The sequence below is a fragment of the Empidonax traillii genome, unplaced genomic scaffold, assembly GCF_003031625.1.
Source record: "Empidonax traillii isolate 1590-97213 ecotype Southwest subspecies unplaced genomic scaffold, ASM303162v1 scaffold65:size4453928, whole genome shotgun sequence".
Lineage (NCBI taxonomy): Eukaryota > Metazoa > Chordata > Aves > Passeriformes > Tyrannidae > Empidonax > Empidonax traillii.
In genome coordinates, this window is record NW_020955258.1 from 455,184 (window position 1) to 472,336 (window position 17,153).

Here is a 17,153-nt window from a genome sequence, read left to right on the forward strand (position 1 = left end):
CTCCAACATATTACATGGAGAGTTGCTTAACTAAAGAAATGTGTACGAGCAGAAAGTTTGGTTTCACTGCTTAATTCTTCAGCTTTAGGTATGAAAAAAATGTTGGCTATTTTTGGAAGGCTGAAATCGATGGAGCTACTCCAGTGGTAGTGGTGAATTTGGACTTTCAAAGAGAAACTGCAGAAATCACAAGACTACTTGAGGCAGAGACCTCATGCGGGTCATATGAACTGTTATTACACAGAGGGATGAGGAGGAGCAAGGGAGAAAAAAGAGAGACATTTTAATTGAAACAGGACAACATGGGAGACATGCTGTGTGTAAGTGCTGTCAGACCAGGATGCTGCAGCTGCTGTTCAGAGAGAAGGGGCTCCCAGCATTCCCAAGGCCTTCAGCATACGGACACAGCGACTACAGCAGAGGTATTTATTATCACACCAGGATACTTCTGCATTGAGATAGCTTAAGCCTGGGTTCTTCCACTTGTGGAACTGCAAAATAGTCACATTTGCTTCTAACCAGAGAGCATCAAACTTCGCAGCTTCAGGCTTGTGAAGCTACTGAAAGAATCCAGATCTCAGATGACAATAAATGCCTTTGTTGTGATGAACAGGGAGAGCAGATTGCACTCCAGCAAGCTCTGTGCCAATGAGGGATTGTAAAACAGGGAGGGAGCCAACAACCTACAGCTCTGGAGGAGGCAGCATGCCATGGATTACAAATCCTGCGTTGTATATGAGTCAAATTATAATGCAGATAGCCATTCAACATAGCTGCTCAGGAAGAGCTTGCAGCCCGCCTGCCATTCATTACTACCTTTTTTATAGCTGTGTAGGGTATGGCACTGTTATGCTTTATGGGCCAAATTAACGGGCTCTGTAAATTATACAATGGCAAGAAAGGGGGCAAGGGGTGGGGGGGGGTAAGGAGGAAAAGAATGCCTAAATGTAAACTTCCTAAAATTGCACTCCTGCACTTGGTTTTTAGTCCCTGCCCTAACAGCTTGTTATCTAGAGATGAATAAATCAAGGGTAAGGGGGAATAAGACACATTTAGAATGATACCAGTAGAAGAGTCCTCTGCAGCTCAGTTTGTGAGTTCTGAGTGAGTGCTTCCATTTACCAACACAGGAATACACAGACAGTTGCTTCCCTTACAGACAGAGGTGGGAAACAGTACTAGAGTTTTATGACTGGTGGAGACAGACATGAAAATTGTGTGAAATACTCTAAGCCAGTGCAGCCAAGGAGAAAGAAAACAACCCCATCAGTAAAATGGTGCTTTGCTGGTGACCTAGTTTGTCACCTTTTCTTTTTCTATCCTCACTGCAGTCCCCGCAGCTCCACACCCTGCAGAGTTGGAGGTGCCGGACACAGAGGCCTTGGAGTTACACTGATCCTTCCCAGGAGCAGGACGTTGTGGAGAGGTTCAAATGGGTGAGTGTGCAGCACCCATAGAGCCAGACAGGAGATATTCCATCCTATGATTATTCCAGCCATGAATCAGTATTTAATTACTGAATGAAATGCTAGTAGCTTCTTGTTCTACCCAGCAATCTAAAACACATACCAATTTCTTCATGAAGCAGAGACAAGGCATCCCCTTTGGAGCTGCCACATCCTATGTACATCTAGAGAAGCTGTGTGAAGGATCCTGTGCAACTGTGTACAAGGGGATCAGCAGGTGAGCATTTTTGCTTTCTCAGTGCCTGGTAAAAACACCTCTCACATGATATAAAGGCAAATCAAAAGTCCAGCTTTGCCTTTAACCGGGGTATTTGTACAGCCCCACCCCAATTTTTCAGGGAACTCCTCCGCTACAGCCACGGAGTCTCCACAAAGACACTTTGGTCCACAGCAGTGTGTCAGGCTGAGCCAGGGAGGGAGTTAAGGTTTTCCTTGAAGGGAGAGATCTCTGCATGGTGGAAAAATTGGGGGTGAGGCCATGCTGCCATCACACAGGGGCAGGAAAGCTGTGAGAGGGCAGGGTGAGAACACTGCTCAAAGCCATGCTCTAGCAATACTCAGTCACTACTCTAGCCAGATGGGCTGGCTCCCAGCTCGCTGCTCACAGAGACAAGACGGAGGAGGTTTGTAATTCCTTTCTGCCCTTGGTCTGGGTGGATGCATGACTCCTAAAAATTCTGCCTGGGTAAGTGTGGAGCACCCCAGGAGACTGTTAATGCTGTCATGCCAAGCACTGAGGCGCTTCGTGTGACCTTCCACTGTGACCTGACAGGATCAACGGCCAGCTGGTGGCACTGAAGGTGATCAGGCTGGAGGCAGAGGAGGGAGTGCCCTTTACAGCCATTCGGGAAGGTAAGACATTGAGGAACATCATCTTTGAAGAGCATTTGTTTTAACCTGAAAAATCTCTGTGCGATGCCTTCCTTGGTCCGTTCTTGCCTACTCAGTGTGCCAGCTGTCCTTCTCCCAAACCTCTTGGTTTCCTTTTCCCTCTCGGAGGAGGTCTTTGTGCTGGGCAGGGTAGGCATGTGATGCACAGAGGAGGAACCTCTGGTGTATGCCCATGTGACAGATGCATCCATGCTTGTGATAAGGAAAGTGCCAGCTGCAGCCAGAGCATGTCCTTTCTAGCAGTGTAAGGGCCTCCTGCCTGCCACCAGCTTTGTAGTTCGCTTTCTCACTCCCACTAGAAACCACACAGTTTTTGCTGCTTTTACACTGGGCAGTTGTGGACCAGAAGTGCTCTTTGCACCAGGATCTCTGCTTGCTGTAATCACAGCTGTGCCACTTTCCTGGCTGATACCTGGAGTGCCACAGATCCCAGCCTGAAGAGAAATACTTTCAATAAAAATGGTGTTTGATAATATCTTTCATTTCAGCCCAGTGAGAAATTCTTTCTATCAGTTGACTTTGTAGAGCACTGGGCAAAATGTCTGCAACTTTCTCAATTTCTTTGAGGAAGAAATGCTTTTGCTTAAGTGCTTGATTTTGGCTGAATGTATTTACACATCCCTACAGACCAAGTTCATAAAGGCTTCTATTTTCATCTGCTGTGCAGTCCCAAGAGGATCATAATCTGGATTCTTCCTTACACAGAAATATGCAACCTCTGTGCTGGCCTGTTGTCTGCTATTAGTGAAAGCTATCAGTGTAAGAGGTCACACATGTTTTGGTTTTTTTCTTCCTACTGCAGTTCAAAACTAGGGTTGATCTTGCCACCACGGGGATGGAAAGTGAGGGACCAGATGTGCCAGTTTTCACAGAGCAGCCCTAGCACAGGGCTCTCATACAAATCAACCCAGAATAACAGGAGAGGTCACTGAATCCACTCCAGGTTTATAATAGTGTAATTGAGACAAGAAGATTTACAAAATCCTTAGTCCAACTCTAGGTGAGAGCAGAGAGATACCTAAATATGCCTATTTACAGAATGGCTTATGTTACAGTTTCCTGTGCACTCATTTGCTGTGGTGCTTTTGCTTTGAGTTTACACTTGTAGCCCACCAGTAAAACAAGCCCTAAAAGTTTTATCTACGTTGAACTAATGATGCACTAAAGATCAGCACCCCTTTAACATGCTCTACTGGACAGGCTGAGAGTCTTAACTTCATTCATTATGGGAGAAAACAAGGGTGATCCTATGAAGGGTCTACTTTAAATAGGTCTTTTGTGCACTGCTGAGCTTTGCAGCATCTGACACCTCAAATTTACAATGTAAGTCAGCAGCAAAAACAAAGCACAAGATTTATTAAGGCGGCGCATTCTCTGCTCCCCCGGAGGAATGTGCTCCCCTGACAAAGAGAGGCTTCACCCCGGGAAGCCCCACAGACACAAAATGCTTAAAGCTCAGTTCTGGCAGTAGCACCTGACACCCCAGCAGGGGGTTGTAGAAGCAATCAAGTGAGGAGCAGTTCCCAGAGGCCTGAATTCTCTCTGGTACTGCAGACCCTCTGTACTGCTGCTCTGGAGCAACAGCTCTGGTCATATGGGATTTTTGAGGTATCACAGAGGTATCACAGACCCTTTCTGCAGCTGACGGGCTCTATCCGGAGTATCTTTACTCGGTTCACTGGCAATTGGGTGCACGTACTGGGGGTAGCTAAATGGACTGGCATAAGCAGTAGGGGCAGTTTAGCTGCAGAAGCACTAAGCTCTGTGCAAGACTTAATTTACAATCCGTTCTCTTTCCAGTAGTTGTGCTGAATCAGGCATCCTTGACTGCTCAGTTATCTCAGCACTGACACAGGCTCGGGCCAAGGCTGTGTTGTGCAGTCTGTCTCTGGCAGTAGGGCTTTCAGAGCCAGGTGAAGCTGTTATGGTCACAAAAGGCAAAGTGCTAATCCAGTATAAATTTGCTTTGCCAGCATGAAAGTCTTCAAATATCTTTTTCAGATCATTTGAAAAACAAAAAAACCAGCTTTTTGTGAGCAAAACTCATTCTGTCTCCCACGTCTGGCCTAAGCCCTGTATTGTGTGCTTCAGCTAACTCAGCAGAAACAAGATTGTACGCCCAGGCCTTATCTGAATGAAATTTGTAGGACTGTGTGGTCTGACAGTAAACTAATTTGGTTTTAATCAGCAGGAAAAGGTCAGTCTGGAACAGCTCTGAGGCTATTCTGCCATGTCAGAAGCTGAATTAAAATCTGGAGTCAGTGACACCTTGTTTTGTTGAGCTTTGGGGCTTCTGTCTATGCAGTTTGTGTTTGCTGTCTGGGAACAGCTGGGTGTGATTCTTCCGTAGTGCCAGGAATCTACAGATAAAGCAAACCCAGCTCCTCTTCTTCCCCACATCCCTCTTCTGTTCAGAGCTACTGCAACTACTGCCCGACATCTAAGGCAGCAAATGATGAAGCTCTTCCCCAGTAAAGACTATCTTTGAGACTTTATCTTTGAGACTTTCTGCTGAGCTGTTTCACAGTGTGCTGGCTGGAGCCTGCTCTACTATGACAAACCTAAGGCATGTCTGAAAGGCTCGGAAGGCATTGGTTTTTGTCTTAGCATAAGTCAGTGCCCTGTGAACTGTATGGAGGCAGAGACTCTTCCATGGGCTGCCCCCTCCATCACCCCACCCTGGATGTGCTGAGGCTTGGCAAAGGCAAGTCAGGATCTAAAGACCAGGGACACACAATTGCAATAATGCCTTTGAACAGTTAGGCTGAACGAAAAAGTGTGCCAAATTGTATAAATATGAATAAGTTACTATTCACTCAGAAATTCCATAATCTCTGTTCTTACAGTTTTAAATCAGAATTCAGCTTACATATACAGTGATTTCTTTTACACCCTGTTATTGTGAAGCTGGCAACTGGCAGAAACTCAACTTTTTCCAAAATTCTCTCCTAAGGGCCCTGCTAGGGGCACATTCCAGGAGGTGGATGGGAGAAGCTCAGTGACAGGCTGGGGGCTGCTACATTCTAGCTCTGGGAGCTTCCAGCTCCTGCCTCTCAGCATTTACCTTGAAGAAGTTACTTCTCAGCTAATGACAGCTGGGAACTGTGAGCTGCTGTTTCTATCAGAGGCAAGATCCCGCCTCTGAGAGAAGGATGGGTTCGTGCCAAGCCTGGAGCACTGATGCCTGCTTCTCTAAGGTCCTGTTCCATCCTTCTTCAGATCTGCCACTTCTTACAGAACTTCCAAATCTGGACTATTACTCCCCAGTTTTTCACTTTCACTGCCTTGTTCTCTGCACTATGTCCTTCCACTTCCAGCAGCAGCAGTGGTTAAGTTGATCTTCCTTTTGTGTTTTCCCAGCTTCTCTTCTCAAGTGTTTGAAACATGCCAACATTGTATTGCTTCATGACATTATCCAGACCAAGGAGACACTAACATTTGTCTTTGAGTACATGGTGAGTTGATGTTTTTCTTGCTTCCTGTGGAGCTCATACTGGGAAGTACCGGCAAGCGGCCGCTTAATGAATTTACTGCATTATGAGACATCTACAAAGAAACCAGTTGTAATCCTTTAGTGCCATGATTGATTTTCCTTCTTGATCTCCTGCCTTCGAGCCACACAGCCTTACTCTTTTCTTTCTGTATATGCGACAGCTGTATGCAAAAATGATTCCACGTGTTGTGTCCACTGGGGTGGCAGACACTATTTACCTCCGTTTCTGCCCTGCCAGCACAATAAAAGTACTGTTCTTGAGCCACAGCAAGGATAGGAAATAATGATATGAGCTCACCTCCCAGCTGGGGTCAGACTTGGCACTGACCCCAGCGGTCACCATCACCAAGCTGTGCGTTGCTCTCATGAGGAGAGCAGGATGCCAATAAAATTCTCCACATGAGTCTTGCTACTTCTGTTGCTTTTGCTAATATCTAACAACTAAATTATAAAGAAAATACAAAAGCTATGTCTTCTTACTGCAGCTTTATGATTAATTCTGGGACAAGTGTGACTTCTGCTAACTAGCAGCTTCAGGTCATAAACTGCTGGGGTGAGATAACAGATCAGCCAGGTCCCTCATTTGACCCAGCACTTTAGCACATCCTTGTGTGCTGCATCAGATCAGATGCTCACCAAGGTAAAGAGGCACCTTTGTAGTGGTTGCAGTTTTTTCCGTTTATAGAAGCATTTTACACCAGTAGCTTTGCCTTAAGTTCTCCTCTTTTGTTCAGCACACAGATCTAGCACAGTACATGGGCCAGCATCCTGGAGGGCTCCATTGGTGCAATGTTATGGTGAGTTCCTTAGAAGATTAGTATTCCTTGAAGCATGAGCAAGTTTATTTTCCACTATGTATGGTCCCTGTAAATTGCTTACTATTACATGTATTTTTACATATATGACAAAAGCTTTGGAGAAGAGCTGCCTTTGGTAAAGATGTAACAACCTCCCTCTCAGTCTCCAAGCCTTTATTCAGTCAGCCCCTCTTCCCATTTTCTGAGCCTGCAAGTGGACATTCAGCTTTTGTGAACAATGACATCTTGTGGCAAGGAGATCTATCTCTATACAAATTTGTATCCTCTTATCATTACAACACATAATTCATCTCTCTAATTAAAAACTCTCAAATCTCATTCTCTCCTCATCTGGAACTATCTTCATATTTGCAGTCATTTAAATCCCTTTTGTTTCTACCACAGCTTTTGGGATTGGTTGACTGGATCTGAACATAGCCAAAGATGTACCATTACTTTACAGATTGATGTTATAATAGTCTCCTACTCTCCTTTGTATACAACTTCACATTTAATTAACTTTCAGGATTGTTGCTGCACATTGGCTTAAGGTTTCAGTGCAGATGTCCTCAGTGAATGCCTGGGTCCTTTTCCTGAGCAGCTTCAGTTAATTTATCTTACAGCTGTCAACAATAACTTTGTATCTTATCAAACTGCCTATTCATCTGGCTTTGTCAGATCTCTCTGAAGTTCCTCACTGTCACTTCTTATCACAACTAATCTAAATACTTCTGTCATCTTCAAATGTTGCCACCTTGTTCACATCTTCTTCCAGATAGTTGTTAAGCAACACCAATTCTAATAAAATTTCTCGGGGCCTCAGATTTTAAACATCCTTAAAGCCCAGATACATCCAAGATGCAGTGTTGGATTTTTGGCACAGATCTCGAGGGTTCTGCTACCAGACGGGCTCGTAAAGCACATGGAGCACATGGCTGTAATATGTACTCACTGGCACTTCTGTGAGTAAACACCAGCCAGCTGCTCTGCTTTCCTGTCTGGAATCCTCATTGTCAGCAGGAACTGAACTGCAAAATTATTTACTGCTCCTTTAGGAGGGTCATCTAGCTTGCTTCATTTTTGCTGGTGAATGTTGTTCATTTTTTCTCTGAGTGATTCCTATGGAATACGATTCAAGTGTGCAGAATGTTACAGGGACACCTTTCTGGTACAAAAATGACCTATGGGTGTCACTGTTTTTCCTCCTCTTCAGATAAAACTTCTGATGAAAAATATTTTTTCTCCGATGAAGTCTGATTACTTTTGCTGTGTTTTGCTTCTATCCACTGTCCAACTTCACACCTTGCTTCAGACCAGGCTTATTTACATTGATTTACCCCAGGCTTATTTACATTGCCATGATAGTTGGAGTTAGATATTTATTTCTTGGCTTGCTTTCTTACTGTTTCTTCTGCTTTCTCGCTTGCTTGTTTCATTCATCATGTCTTATTTGCTATATCTGTCTAAAGCAGGTCCTGATGTTTTCTGCCAGCTTGAAGGCAACTGTTCCCATTGACAGGTCAGTCAGTTCCCTGCTCCGCTGACAGCATGTACAGCAGCCACAGAGCTCCCTCAGCTGGTGCCATCTCACTCAAAGGGACAAAGCTTCAGCTCCTTAGGCTTTCGTCTTGTTTGAGGGTGTGTGTCATTGTCTTGAACCCTGAAATAAGTGTAGCTGCTGTTCTGAAAGCTGGGTCTGTGTTTTGGCAAGCTGCTCCTGCAATCAATAGTCTGTTTCTAAAAAGAAGTTAAATTTCCAAAGTGTGCATTTAGGGACTGTAAAACTGCCCTCCTGGCCAAATATTCCACCCTGAAAACCTCAGAAAGCTGTAGGGCGGTCATAATCCACCACAGTTTTCTGCTCATTTGGGGGATTTTTGCTGGTTTCTTACTTGCTTTGTCTCTGCTTTGTTCCAGGGTTCTCCTAAAGTTCAGAGTTAATATATCAATGCAAAGTCACACAAAATCATTTCAGTCCTTTGTTGGCTTTTCCCAGCTCTTCATGTTCCAGCTTTTGCGCGGCCTGGCTTACATCCACCAACAACGCATTCTTCACCGGGATCTGAAACCCCACAACTTGCTCATCAGTTGCCTCGGTGAGCTCAAATTAGCCGACTTCGGTGAGTCACAGTTTGGATACTGCTCATATATCTGCTCAGACCAAAGCTTTAGCATGCATATAGATCTGTCTCCACAGCCAATTAAGGCACAGAAGCATAACCTTTTACTGAACTTCAAGAAACTATTTCTGTGGTCAGTCCAGCCTTTCTTGTATTTATACCGAGAGGTGCAGGGATTAACCTCATTGAAGTCAGGGCAATTACTGCCACATAGAACTGGTTCAAGACAACAGAGAACCAACCCCTCCCTGTTCAGAAAATAATGAATTGTGTAGAGTCCACAGCAATGTGCTGAACCAAAAGGCTTCCTTGGCTTTGGTTTGGGATGGCTTATAAAGCCCTACAAAACACAGCATATTGCTTGATCTGATCTGCCCCAAAGGTATATTCCAGACACACTTTCTTTGTCAATTGCTTATAAACTGCATTGGGATTATTTGTGTTTAAAGATCCAAGATAAAATAATGTCCTGTTTCCAATTATTGACATCTATGCACTGTACAGGTAGAAGAACTGTCCTAACACAGCAGTTTTTTGTTTGTTTTTTTTGCAGGCCTTGCTCGTGCCCAGTCCATCCCCAGACAGACATACTCCTCTGAAGTGGTGACACTCTGGTACCGTCCTCCTGATGTGTTGCTTGGAGCTACAGATTATTCTTCTGATATAGATATCTGGTACTGACCAATTCCCAAGCATCTGGGGTCCCCTGGGAAAAATCATCTTTATCTGAATTAAGTCAACCAAAGTTACAGTAGGTACAGTTGTAAGTAGAGGAATTAACACCTGTGAGCAGTGGGGACTTTTGTAGTGCTGGGTTCACAGAAGTTTTTGGGAATGATGTCACTACCTCTCAGCTATGGATTGATATAAACCTCATCTGATAATGTTCATGAGAGATGTACATCTCATTTGATAACATGTATGAAGCATTTTCAGGTCTTGCAACAGAACATCTTGGCTTAATGCACTTACAGCCAGCAGAGTTAGTAGTAGCTCTCTACAGCAATAGCTTTGTGAATAAAAAGTGGATCCACAACTGCACCATCAGTTACTTTGGCCTTGGTAGCAAAATGTGGCATTAAAGGGTTTCTTGATGGATCTGGAGATAGAAAGGTGTCTGACATTTTCATTATTTCTGTGATACACTGTCCTTCTCAAAGAAAATGTCTCAGATGCAGCCTGCATTTCACACACAAGAAGGGCTGTGTCTGTTGCCTTATGATCTCTACCCCAAAATCCAAATGTGGTTGGGAATCACAGGAAACAAGTCGCACGATAGCAGAGCTGAAGGGAGAGGAGTCTCTGAGAGCAGGCAGAAAGCAGGAGAACATGATGGCTTCACAGGGGTCCCATTGGGCCTTTTGGGCTGGCCTGCATGTGTAGCTGTGCCCTAGGGTTCATCTGCCTTCTGGCTCACTTCTGCACCAGCCCAAGCCCACTTCCAGCAACACAGTCCTGACTTACTGATGGACAGCATGCAGCTCACAAAGCTGCAGGAGACCTTCCTTAGTCTGGACATTTTTACATCTGTAGATGGATTGCTGCTTCACCCTTTCTTCAGACTAGTTAATCTTCTGTCTGTATCTGTCCCACCAGCACTTTTCTTAACTGCTGTGCAGAGTCAAAGCCTGGGAAAGGGTGGGAGTGCAGCAAGCTGAAGAGTGTGCAAGAAGAGGGCTGGCTAAGTTTACAAACAGCAAAGTTCCTGGTCTTCCCAGGCTGTATCTCCTTCCAGAGCTCTGCAGCTTATCAGACACTCCAATGGCCTAAGTCTGGAGAGAAGTCCAGGGAAATGGGACTTTTCAGGTTGTTTACTTCCCTAGGCCTGCTGCTGATTTAATTGCTTAAAGATATGTCCAAGGAGTAAAACCCTGCTAAAGTCTAATGACTTCCAGCTGCTAAGCCAGTCTAAAGAGTCCTGTCTTCTGTCCCCCACTACTTGTCATCTTTCCCTCTAGATAGTCTCTCAGAAATGTCTGCAGAGTTTGAGGAAGATGCCTGCCTAGCAGATTGAAGGCTTTGTATTAGGCACAAGTCTGTTGGGTTTTTTTCCCCCAAAGTTGACCACTGTCCCAAGCTGGCTACACACAGAAAGTGCAGCATTTCTGCCTATGCAAAACCAACATCCCCACTGCATAACTCTGCTCTAGTGTAATGAATAGCAACAGGGGAGTGATATACAAGTTCCCATCCAGCTCTCTGACCAGCTCCAACAGCACAGTGCTCTCCATCCCACTGAACTACATTCACACTACAGGCACCTTTGTTATAACGCCTCCTTATAATAACAACATTCAGAGGGTTCGCCCTAAAGAAAGATGTCACGCTGAGAGGATAGAGAGTACTTCAGTGAGCTCCATTCAGTAACTTCCTCTAACAAGAGTCATTTGTTATCTTGATGTACACTGCATTTAAGTTCAATTTTTGTCTATTAGGAAATAATGTGAATTCACACAGATGTTACTTGTCTATTGGGGAGAAAGGAAAAAAAACCCTATGTCTTTTGGATGCTGCAATTTACATGAAGGCAGGTCAGAATGCCCTTGGTAATGGCATGAGACAGTGGGTGTCAAAGCCCTGGTTTAAAGAAACCAATTATAACAAAATAAAACATTATGGGAATTCATGCATAGTGTGCTTGAACAGCAATACTGTCAGTGGGAGGCACATGGGAAGTGAATGAGGCCTTGAATAGATGAAGAAAGAGATGTAGAAGGAGACTCAGTCACTCTTAGACTAACTAGAAAAGCTGCTTTAATCTCTCTATATCTTTTTTCTCTCCCTTTCTCCCTCACTATATCTTCAGGACTTTAGAAGATTCAATTAAGGGATTTCAGGGAGATTACACTGTATGTCAGAAGGACTTTCTTTTTCTTTTTTTAGAAAACACCAAGTGCTTTATGCACATGGCACACTAGTGGCTGCTAACATCAGGAGTGCCTTAAGACATGTCTGCTTTTCAGTCAGGCTTTCCTTGTATAATCTTCATTTAAAAAAAAGACAGGAAAAAAAAATCACAAGGATCTTCCCAGGTAGATTCACGTAGAATAGGAATTCACATGCAGTCATTTAACATGGACCTGCTTTCTCCTCAGCCTGGTTCACATTGCCCTTCTATGCCAAACTGGGAGATATGGGCTAAGGGCTCCACTGTACAGACCGTGCTCCGTGAGGAACAAGAGAATGGACATATTTCTGGTTAAATATAAAATTGCCAACTCCTAATGCCAAAAAAAGAAAAACAAACACCAAACTAAACAAAAAAACCAAGCAAAGCAAATACGGAGAGGGAACTCTGGGATGCTGCAGAGATATCCTAGATCTTAATCCTGATGAAAATGTCTCACCACTGTGTGATGCAGCACTGTAGGCTGAGGTGTAAGTGCAGTGTTCACACCTACCCCAGGGACTGCAGACAGATACAACTGTGCTGTCTGAACCAGATCTGCTTATACTTCCTGAGTATCCCTATAACCTCTCCTGTTACTTTAGCTGTCACTGTTTTGATTCATGTGCATATCTAGCATCATGTCTAGACCTCTTCCCAAAAGATCCCTCTCTGCCCTATTTCTTCCCAAGGGAGCTTTATGGGACTGAGACCCTCTAAGAAACTTATAGACTGGAAGGGCTAAGGCCACCTTAGAAATTAACATCAGAGGGGTAAGAAGGAAAAGGGGAAAATGAAACAACACCAACTATTTAGAAACATTTAAAAGTAAATGCTTTTGTATCATCGTTGTTATCAGAAGGACCCTCATAATGCTGTTAGAGCAGTAACTGTAAATCTGTATCTCAGAAGGAAAGTCAAGGCCTCTACTGCAAATCTCATATGATGACTACTACCAGTTACCAAAGTCCTGCTTTATAGACAGGTAGACAAAAATACCTGGGAAAAGAGAGGGATACACACCTGTCAGTTGTTCTAACTACCTGTGGCCTTCTTTGTAAAGAAAATCATATTTCATCTGGAAACAGATAGAAGCAGTCATAATTGTCACTGGTGAGTCAATATCAAGCAGGCATTAAAGGCAGCTGGTCAACTGAGTCTTGCTACAAGAAACAAAGAACTCCTTTCCAGCAGTTGTGGTTGCTCTGATAGTTTTGTCTTTATTAGAGACACTGAGATTTACAGGCTTCCAGAGCCAATGGGAATAAACCAGAAATGCAAAGAGAGATCTACCAGAAGCTACATTTGTAACAACCCATAAGTTGTTCCTCTCCTCAAACTGACAGCTTGCCTGTTGGTGAACTCTTTACTCGTGTGCAATTCTTAGCAAATGCTGGCTGCACCCAGGAAAAAAAGTTCCTGCTGTTGCCAGTCTAATGCCCCTTTCTAGCTGGGATATCAGAATACAAACTGTGGGTGAACATCAGGATCACTTGCTCCAAAAACCCATAGAGCTGATTCTCTTCTCCCTCCAAATCGAGTGTACCTGAATTGCTTTGACCATACACAGCTAAACTTGTGCAATATAACCAGCAGGTTACAGCAGCCCCTGCGGTTGCAAAATAGGGTGAGCCACTTGGGCACGTACATCAGCTATGAAAACAGAGGGTTGGGATGACACTTGTCTCAGTAGAATCTACCTGTGGGCTCCAAAATAATGTCTACTGATGTGGTAGTGCAATGAAACACAAAACAAATCTATGTTGCAACAGCTGTGGGTTAAGTTTCATGATGCCTGGACTCTGTACGAGCATATTAAACGAGCAAGGAGCTCATCTCACAACACTTGCCAAGGTTAGGATACAGGAAGCTCAGGGAAAGTGCAGCAGAGATGTTTGTAGAAACAGCGTTAGATCCTGATCTGCAAACAGGCTTGGCATCACCTGGTGTGCAAGTATGACCAAAGTGAATACCACTGATGAGTTACACGTCAGGCGTTCGACTGACCACAGCCAGGTGGGGAAAGCAATACAGTACTGCAGAAACAAGGTGCAAGGGGTAACACATGAATAGAGATTACCAGAACAGATTATACCATTATTGCTCAGTAAGTGAAAATAATACTCTTAGAGCTTGTAAGAAAAATCAAGGGTTTCAACATTTGAACTTAAAGTACACAAATATGCTATAACCAAGGAGGATTGACACTGAAACCTGAAAAGCTGTGATGGGGCTTTGTGAAAGAAAGAAAATCTAGAAAACATTTTGAGGACAATGATTAAAAAGTAAATGAGGGGAGTTTTACACCGTACAATAAGAGAAGGGAATAGCTGCAAATAGGTCAGTCTACCTTGATCACAACTATCTCATCATTATTGCCATGAGGACTAACCCATCTTAGTAAAATTAAGAATCTTTGCGGGTGTTGGGTGTTTTTTAAGCTGACTGGTTTGCTTTGGCACAAGAGCAGTGTAGGGGATGATGTAAAAATAAGTATACTTTAACTTGCTGTTATCACAAGGTTCTTTATGCAATGATATCTTGATTTCAGTTTTCCAAGGAAGAGCTAATTGCTTCTGAAGGAAAAAATCACTCTAGTGGTTAGTGCCTCTGGGTTCTTTCTGCACCTATTATATCCTTCAAGCCAGTGCAGTGTGTAGCAGTTCCCTGTTTATCTTTCCAACTGTTAGCACTCAGATGTTGCACCCTTTTTCATGGGAAGCAACCTCTGGTATTCCACAGGCTTCTGCCACACCCATTTCTGAAGATGATTTGTAACAGGATTAATTGACAGAGACTTGAAACAAGCTGTTCCATACTGGGAAAAAAGATGGTGCTTAGTGCGTTTCTTTTCCAAGGATATCACCTGTCTTGTCTTGCTGGTGAAAGGTGAATTGTGGTTTTTTTGTGGGCAGTGCTGATGAGAAAAAGGAGATAGGAACAGACTTGTATGGAACTCTGACTGCTTTATTTTTTTCTAAAATCCTGGAGGGATGTGAATGTGACTTATCTCTGGTCTGCTCCAGTCCTTTTTGACTCGTGAGCTTTTCAATTCAGGTGATTCAATCTGTAGGACTAGGATGAGGTTAATGAGACAACACACAACTGGCAACAACAGCCAGATGCAAGTGCCTAGAACGTGCTGCAAGACTGGGGATGTACAAGATGGCCCTTCCCAAAGGAAACCTTCCTGACTTTGCACAGCCAGGAGGCATCTTTATAATGCTGGATCCTGCCCACCACATACTGTAGAGTATATCAGTCTTCACTGAAGCCTCTATTGATTTACATAAATACAGACACCCCACAGCCCCTCTTGCTTCACACACACTCTCACTAGATGACATGAGTGGATATACAATGCTGACACATCAGACTGGTACTTTTCAGGCTTCAGCTGCAATATATATCTAGAATTTACAGTTTATATCAGGATTTCTGCATTTACAAATTAGAATTTCTGAATTTCCATTCCAACAACTATACCTCTACTTTTCTCCCTGCCCATCCCAGCAATCCTATTACATATGGCATGCATGTGAATGACTTAATACCTTGGGTTTCTTGCAGGAGTGCAGGCTGTATATTTGTTGAAATGATCCAGGGCCAGCCAATATTTGCAGGAACTTCTGGTACTCATGAACAGCTGGAGAAGATCTGGACGGTGAGTAAAATATACCCTGAAATGGGAGAGAAAAAGAACATGTTGCTCCAGCCGACCTAATTTTGAAGTCCTAAGCGTAGGTCTCGTGAATAGCAGAAATAATTTGGCCTAATGTACCGTTATACCAGACTTTGTAACCCATTTTATATTTGGCAACTTTCTTACAGACACAAGAGTAAATCAAATGATTTCCCTTGATGTTTGTCATCTCATCAAAAATTTAAAGCCAATTAGAGTGATATCAAATTGAAGAAGGCATAAAAGGTGTGCAGGTACTGCAAATTCTGTTGCTTCTTGTTAAATCCTTCACTTACTGTGGGATACAGCACACCATGTTCTCACAAAGGAGCTCTAATACTGCTCTTAAACTACCTTGAAAATGGCAAGACCCTGAGGTTTGTCAGAGATCCTTCTTCATCTTGGAACATTTTGTATCATCCAGCTTATGGTGCAGCTCTAGAGACTGCTTTGGCATAATGGAAAGTGTGAAATTACTTTGTAAAGGCAGCAGTGTGTGAGAGCGGACATATTCAGGAGCCTCTTAAGCTGTTTTTTTGTGCTGGAGAAACAGAAAGTTGGGGCCATGTCCTTAGTGCAGCTGGGTAGAACCGAGGCAGTTGGCAGCACTGATGGATTCTGTGTGTTCCTGACCGCTCTTGCTGACTCAACAGGAAGGTCAGACGATGGACTCATACTGGCTTTTGCTGTAGGTGTCTGTCCTTTCACATCTCCTCCCAGGGACTTACTCTTCTGCATAGACTGTTTCCCAGGCGTGGGTTTTCAAAGGAGAAAGTACAGGAAAAATGACATTTGGGAAGTCATGAGAAATTACTTCATACCCTCAAGACTGTGTAAGTCAGATTTTTCCTTCTTAATCCCTTCATCCAGAAACACTTCTGCTTGGGTGGGTTTTCCTCTCTGCTTGTAGCTAGAATGTGATAAAAAGTCAGACAAGTGCATCCAGTTCTTATACTTGAGTCCATTTAAATAAATGCTGACTTTCTCTTTCATAGAGAGTGGGGGGAAAAAAGAATTACTGAGAAAAAAAAAATCCATACTTGGCCAATTAAGAGGGTTCAAAGCCAGGTCAGAGCCCAGTTTCTCAGAGTGTGAATGAAGGGTGTCCTTACACTTATGTCTCTGCAATCTCTGGATACATTTCCTGTGGGTTTGCTTTAGAGGGTTATAGCACTATCGTAATTTCTCTGGCATTATAACTAATACTGTGATTAATAGGATTTGTGCTATAGAAGGCAAAAAAACCCCTTATTTAAAAATCATGAGGAAGCCTTAAGAGCTATGAAATAATTAGTGCTTTTCACAGAAGGTTTTATGTTATTATACAGCCTGGAATGAGGCTCTGTGTTAGGCCAAGATTTCAAAGCTCCTTAGAGGCTTTCGATGTCTAACTTGAGATATTTTGCCGAGTGTGAGGTTCAGAACGGGGACTCCTACTGTTTTCTAATAGTCAGTTCTTTTCATGTACTAATAATATAGAGGCCCCCTGCACTGGTTTAGAGACCATCTGCATTTGTGTGCATGAGTCTGTATCACCCAGCATGCTCATCTCCATGTAGGACTGATGGTTCAGACACCATATAGATATCTGGCTGGAAAATCCTCATTCTGGGAGATGTGCTTGTCCTGTTGAATCATCAGGACTGACTGACCATCATTTCATCAACAATTCTCCTAGAGGCAAGGGCCCCCTTGCGCAGTCTCCACCCCTCATCTCTATCCCTGGCTGCTGGTTGCTGCTCCTGTGGCACCTCTCACGAATGGGGCTACGTGAACTGGGGAACCTGTGACTTGTTTTTCTCCCTGGCTCACTCTAA

At 43.6% G+C, this 17,153-nt stretch overlaps 2 protein-coding genes across 2 annotated transcripts in view; one reads left to right on the plus strand and one right to left on the minus strand.

The window, feature by feature from the left end:
- Positions 1 to 17,153, minus strand: part of ALS2 (alsin Rho guanine nucleotide exchange factor ALS2) — a 77,929-nt gene that overhangs the window by 39,525 nt on the left and 21,251 nt on the right. Inside the window, exon 2 of the mRNA XM_027880134.1 lies at positions 15,209 to 15,334. The gene's annotated coding sequence lies outside the window, so the exon portion shown is untranslated. The remainder of the gene's footprint in view (positions 1 to 15,208; positions 15,335 to 17,153) is intronic.
- CDK15 (cyclin dependent kinase 15) overlaps positions 184 to 17,153 on the plus strand; it is a 37,655-nt gene continuing 20,685 nt past the window's right edge. The window contains exons 1-9 of the mRNA XM_027880138.1: positions 184 to 422; positions 1,332 to 1,436; positions 1,586 to 1,683; positions 2,239 to 2,318; positions 5,718 to 5,812; positions 6,585 to 6,647; positions 8,644 to 8,767; positions 9,321 to 9,441; positions 15,225 to 15,318. Coding sequence (XP_027735939.1) covers positions 303 to 422; positions 1,332 to 1,436; positions 1,586 to 1,683; positions 2,239 to 2,318; positions 5,718 to 5,812; positions 6,585 to 6,647; positions 8,644 to 8,767; positions 9,321 to 9,441; positions 15,225 to 15,318 — 900 coding nt within the window. The 5' untranslated portion in view covers positions 184 to 302. The remainder of the gene's footprint in view (positions 423 to 1,331; positions 1,437 to 1,585; positions 1,684 to 2,238; positions 2,319 to 5,717; positions 5,813 to 6,584; positions 6,648 to 8,643; positions 8,768 to 9,320; positions 9,442 to 15,224; positions 15,319 to 17,153) is intronic.